This window comes from Sesamum indicum, linkage group LG5, assembly GCF_026168435.1.
Source record: "Sesamum indicum cultivar Baizhima isolate 11 linkage group LG5, ASM2616843v1, whole genome shotgun sequence".
Classification (NCBI taxonomy): Eukaryota; Viridiplantae; Streptophyta; class Magnoliopsida; order Lamiales; family Pedaliaceae; genus Sesamum; species Sesamum indicum.
In genome coordinates, this window is record NC_142661.1 from 298,754 (window position 1) to 305,243 (window position 6,490).

General features: G+C 35.8%; 1 protein-coding gene across 1 annotated transcript; it reads left to right on the plus strand.

The window, feature by feature from the left end:
* The first annotated feature begins 550 nt into the window (after positions 1-550).
* On the plus strand, positions 551-5,800 carry LOC105162933 (neutral leucine aminopeptidase, chloroplastic). The gene is made up of 10 exons (XM_011081109.3): positions 551-857; positions 1,424-1,838; positions 1,940-2,134; positions 2,344-2,569; positions 2,665-2,791; positions 2,983-3,078; positions 3,658-3,735; positions 4,426-4,486; positions 4,656-4,843; positions 5,469-5,800. The coding sequence occupies exons 1-10, from the start codon at positions 621-623 to the stop codon at positions 5,595-5,597; spliced, it is 1,752 nt and encodes a 583-aa protein (XP_011079411.1). The 5' UTR covers positions 551-620; the 3' UTR covers positions 5,598-5,800.
* Positions 5,801-6,490: the final 690 nt, after the last annotated feature.

Below are 6,490 nucleotides of genomic sequence, written 5' to 3' on the forward strand. Positions count from 1 at the left end.
AAGTCAAATATTGCCAGTTTCATGCCTCTATACTTCAATTACGAGTTCTTTTGACATTCATCGTAATTAAATATTTTTTTATTGTTTGAAAAATTATTAATATTTTTTTTTATTTTTAGTACTCGTTTAATAATTAATTCAATTTATTTTTCTCTGATAGTTTTTTATTTTTTTTAATGAACTGATCAAAATATTCTTATAAATTAGTCTTTTTTAAAATTTTTTAAAATATTTTTATAGACTAAGTTGATATATATTCTTTTCTTTCGACAATTTGAAAAATTTTCTATCGATCTTTTTATAATTTTTTTTAGAAAAAGTTAAAATACAATAAAAATAAATTAATATTTTTAAATTTTTATTTAAATTAATTATATAAGTTTACTAAATATATAAATATTTATAATTTTTAAATAATAAAAAATATTTATATTTATATCAAATTTTGGAGTAGGTGGTTGTAATTTACCTTAAAAAAAATAAAAATTTATTGTTTTCAACCCCCCCTTCGTTTCAAGGCCGCTGCCCCGCAATATTATCTTCAGTGTAAACGTCACGAAGACGTTTCGACATTTGTATCTCTTCCTACTATAAATATCAGGAGACGGGCACACGTTACGATGGCCGCCATTAGAGTAGCTTCAACTTCCCTCACTCTACTCGCTTCTACTTCCAGTTCCTCTTCTTGTTACTATCATTCTTGTCCCTCGATTTTCACGAAATTTCGATTCGGCCCCATCTGGGCTGTTTCTTTGACCTTCCCACCCCTCTCTTCCAGAAGAGCAAAGCGAATGGCTCACTCCATTGCTCGAGCCACTCTCGGCCTCACTCAACCCAACAAGATCGACCCACCAAAGGTGTTGTTTTCCTCTATTTTATTTGAAGTCGGTATATCCGTTTTCTTTGTTTGTTTGACATTCTTCGTTTTGATTGATATTTTCTGACTCTTTGAATCTTGATTGTGTTTTGTAATATGTTTTCTGTGCGTATGATTTTATAAGTACTGGCTTCTTGTTGAAGTCATCAAGATTGTATCTATGATTTATTCCTTTTTTTTCTTGGGTTCTTTCTGTGGATTGATTAACTTTTGTTGTCAATGTAACTTTTTGGGTTATAATCTTTAACAACTTGAATGTATCATCTGCTTGCACGATTTTTTTTTCCCTTCCTATTCTTCTTCTACTGATTGGATGGTTTAATTGTTTGCAAGTATTTCCATTCATTTTGTTTCCTTTCCCAATTTAAATTGTTGGAGTGTCTCTGCTTAATAGTTGTTTCATGTGGTTTTCTGCTTGTCATCTTACTGAATCACGTTAACTTCTGTAGTATTTATCCATATGTAAGTGTGTTTCTATTGATCTTTTGGATTTGGGATAATATAATTACGCTTAAGTAAACTGACATCTTTCTGGAATGATGCAAGGTCTCGTTTGCTGCGAAAGAGATTGATCTGGGCGAATGGAAAGGAGACATACTTGCTGTTGGCGTCACAGAAAAGGACTTGGCGAAAGATGAGAATTCGAAGTTTAAGAATGTAGTTCTTCAAAAGCTAGATTCGAAGTTAGGTGGATTATTGTCTGAAGCCTCTTCTGAGGAGGACTTTACAGGAAAGGCTGGACAATCGACATTTCTTAGGCTTCCTGGTCTTGGCTCAAAGAGAGTTGGTTTAATTGGGCTTGGATCAGCTGCATCAGCAACTGTGACGTACCGCAATCTTGGTGAGGCTGTTGCTGCGGCAGCTAAGTCGACTCAGGCAAGTAATGTTGCCATCACACTTGCTTCTTCTGAAGGAATCCCTGCAGAGTTGAAGCCGAGTACTGCTTCAGCAATAGCTTCTGGTATGCTCCTTCATGGATATCTAGACATTTAATTGAACCTGCAACATCTGGTTGTTTCATATTCATGGAATTGAAACTTCATTAAATTTTCAATGTTACAGGAGCTGTGTTGGGGACTTTTGATGATAATAGGTTCAAGTCAGAATCAAAACAGCCATCTCTCAAATCGGTGGAAATTCTTGGTCTTGGTACTGGACCTGAGATAGAGAAAAAACTCAAATATGCACAAGATGTTTGTTCTGGGATCATCTTTGGGAAAGAGCTTGTAAATGCTCCAGCTAATGTGCTCACTCCTGGTTCGTAAAATGCCACTGGTGTTATGTCCGGTTTTTGTTCTTTCCTTGTTATGTATTGAGTAAACATTGTGATGAGTTGTTTGTGCCAGTGGGTGATTGCTGGAAGTTTCATTTTCTTAGGCCCTAATTGACTTTATGTTTTTGGTCTTGATTTGGCCCTTTTATGATTTAAAATTGTTTGTACTTTTTGTTTTTTTCATAAATTTCAGGAGCACTTGCGAGTGAGGCCCAAAAGATTGCTTCAGAGTATAGTGATGTATTTTCTGCAAAAATATTGGATGTAGAACAGTGCAAAGAACTGAAGATGGGCTCCTATTTGGGTGTAGCTGCAGCTTCTGCCAATCCTCCTCATTTTATCCATTTATGTTACAAGCCTCCCAGTGGAGAAGTCAAAACCAAGCTGGCCTTAGTTGGAAAAGGATTGACTTTTGACAGGTAATAATATATTAATATATGTTTGCTTTGGCGGTCGAGATCTGCTCATGAGGTCTTTTCTCATGCGAAGTCTTGAATATTTCTCTATCGTACAGTGGTGGCTACAATATCAAGACGGGACCGGGTTGTTCTATTGAACTCATGAAATTTGATATGGGAGGCTCAGCAGCAGTACTGGGTGCAGCAAAAGCTCTTGGCCAAATCAAGCCTGCAGGCGTCGAGGTGGATATTTTTCTCTCTGGCTGCTTCTTCAGGAATATGCTGTTTGCTTGACTTGTTTCATTACCAAGTTATAGTTATTGGTTATTCCCTTTTGGCACCCCCTGTCCTATGCTCACAAGTATCTATTATTCGATCTTAAGGATTTTTAGATGGATTAAGAGAAAAGTTGATAATCGGTTATGTATATGCAGGTTCACTTCATTGTTGCAGCTTGTGAGAATATGATAAGTGGAACTGGTATGAGACCTGGGGACATTGTTACAGCTTCAAATGGAAAGACGATTGAGGTAATTTGTCTTTGTTGCATCATGTCATTATTCCTCATACATTTATTTGCTCTCAGAAACAGTAATACTCGTTGACTCTGGTTCGCATAAAAACATTCTAACTCATCTTGTTACTTTTTTAAAATTATTTAGTAATTCTTCATCAAGTTGCTATAGCAAAAATGTAGTAATGGATGCTTTATTGATTCATTATATGTTCCTTATTAGTTATGAATAGGTTTACATTTCAGGTAATTTTGCTGTTATTCAGATCATGTTATTCTCTTCTTCCTTATATCTCTATCATTATCAAGCTGTACTATTTTCTTCATGCTTGATATTGGAGAAATATCTAGTTAACTTCTATAAAGGAATATTACCTGGGTTTCCAGAAAATTATCAAAATCACCAATTTGTCAAATAAATCAGAATCATTTATCTGATAGTTTCATTATCTTCTTCCATGTTTTTTTCTAGCATAAAACTTGGAAGCTGAAAATATTATAAGCTTGCTGTGTTCTAACACTTGTATCGAACAGTACAGCCCAGAATATCTTGCTCATTTTTTCCCTTAATGTAATTTGTGTCTATAAATGCTAGGTAAACAATACGGATGCTGAAGGCAGACTTACACTTGCAGATGCTTTGGTGTATGCTTGTAATCAAGGTGTAGAGAAGGTATGCTAAGATTCGCCTCCATTTGCATTCTGTTCTTTGCGGCTTCTTTTTCTTGTGATACTCTTTTAGCTTTTCAAATATGATGGCTCTGGAGGAGCAAAGTTACCTTAACTCTGAAATGGCGACTAGAACATATTTATTTTATCACCTTTGTGAAATGTATTCTTAAGTAATACTATCAGATCAGACGAGTGTATTTGTTCACTTTCAACATTTGAATATTTTCGGAGAAAAGGCTTAGTTATATCAATGTCCATAATTTATGAAACCTAAAATTTGACTATTTGTGATAGTGTTTTGCGTTCCAATAGTCGTATCTTCTGAGGATCAAAGACACCCAGTTCTGGAATGACAACTATGACATCATTAATCTATAGCTTTGTGGACTGTTCAAATAAGCGATATTCCTATACCCAAATCATATCTGTATTTGCTTGCCTTCAACATTTGAAAGTTTCTGGAAAAAGGTTTAAAAGCTTGTTATATCAGCTTGTCTTTACTTTTGCATATTTAATGCTGTCACAGTGTCATATGCCATTCAGAGTTGAACTTTTCTCTTCCCTGCTGAAAATTCAAGGGAAATGCACAAGCAAAACCTTTAAACTGTTTAGCGTATCCCATCTGGAAGTTGTTTCTGGAGTTCATTTTGAAGTTGAATGTTTTCATGAAGTTTTTATATTTAATGTGTAGATTGTGGACCTGGCGACACTAACGGGGGCCTGTGTTGTTGCTCTTGGACCCTCTATCGGTGGTAAGTGGTTTGTAATTTGACTAAATTGCTACAAATTTATTGCCTGAATTCAAGATCTGTAAGTAACAAAATGGGGTTGCTATAATTTTTCCTTATTACATCTATGTAAATAGATGGAGGCAGCGTAACTTAGATATCCACTGATGTTTTCTTTAACATACAAAAACAGGGGTTTTCACACCCAGTGATGACCTGGCAAAAGAGGTACTTGGAGCCTCGGAGGTGAGTGGGGAAAAGCTCTGGAGGATGCCGTTGGAGGAAAGTTACTGGGACTCGATGAAATCGGGAGTAGCTGATATGGTGAATACAGGTGGTCGTCAAGGTGGTGCCATCACGGCCGCTCTTTTCTTGAAGCAGGTAAAAGAATCCATCCAACCTTTCCTTTATTCCACTTGGCTGCAAATAGTAGCTCAAAATACCTGTTTTCTATTCCCAACACTTCACTGCTGCTATAGTGCTATCTTCTACAACTTATCAAGATGTTGGTTCTTCAAAATTGCCCCTGGATTTCAGAATTAGTAGTTTATTTTTAAGAATCTAAACGGTATCATATCATTGTCCAATTGCATTACCTAAATTCCCAACACTTCACTGCCGTATAGTGCTATCTTCTACAACTTATCAAGATGTTGGTTCTACAAAATTGCCCCTGGATTTCATAATTAGTGGTTTATTTTTAAGAATCTAAACGGCATCATTTCATTGTCCAATTACATTACCTAAATGCCAAAGCTTGCGAAGTAGCATGGTTGACCTAAATGCACATTGACATCGCTGGCCCCGTATGGAACTCTTCTTGGACATGAAAGCACCAATGTAGAACACTTCTTTTTGCTTACATTCAGCCACGAGTCTGAATTTGGCTGATTCAAACTTACACAAACAGCCTTTTTAAGATTTCGACATAAAGATCCATGAAGATTGACCTTCTTGGTCGGCAATAGTCAGTGAATCTGACAATTCAAAAACTGTTCTATTGCAGTTTGTCGACGAGAAGGTCCAGTGGATGCACATTGACATCGCTGGCCCCGTATGGAACGACAAGAAGAAGAATGCAACGGGATTTGGTATTTCTACACTGGTCGAGTGGGTCTTAAAGAACTCTTCTTGATTCCAGTTTCGTTACTGTGCTCCTAAAGGGGGAAGATACCGATACGAGAGGTAAAACTCGAAGTAAGAATTAGAACTTCTTGGCTGAACATGTCTGTCTACCTATTTCATGAAAGCTGCAGGTTGGGGGAAAAGAATTGTTTGTGGGATTGTACAACTCTTTATTTTGCTCCTTGAAATATGGAACTGTTCATTTAGTCTTTCTATGTTCTCCCTTGCATATTTGGTCAGTATATTGCTTCCTCCTAATGTGGAGTCAGAATGGAGTTGGCTTGTGTTTTTGTGACAAAATTGGATGATCTGAAGCAATATTGTTTTTTCTTTTAAAATTTAAGTTTTGTATAATATGGGCTGAGCCTGTTAATTAGGCTTCGTTTGGATTATTTATTGGGAACAACTTGAGTAGTAGTGCAATTGACAAACAAAAGATGAAAATAACACTGGGAGTTTGTACGAGGACGACGGGTTACAGGTCGGTACAACATGGATTTTTCACAAAAGTCAAAGTCAAACTCAATCTGGCATAAAGTACCTCTAAGTACTTAGTGAAGTTGACCAATTATATTCACATTGTGCATCATACATGCACACAAAAGAAATGAGGAATGAATATGGGGAAAAATTTATGGACTTTTTGTGATAATAGAAATGTTCAAAATTCTTTTATGAAAATTGAAGTATTTATTATCTTCTCTGTGATATAAAATAAAATTTAAAAAATTCCTTCCGCTTTGTGAGTCACACGCGCTTTGACTGGGAATTGACTATAAAAGTGCACTTATAGTTCCCCAAGTTTTCAGAGTTTTAATAGTATTAGTTCTTAAATTAAATTTCTTTTGCTCTTTTTTGATAATCTATCATAATGCTCAAAATTAGGTCTAACATGCTTTTGAT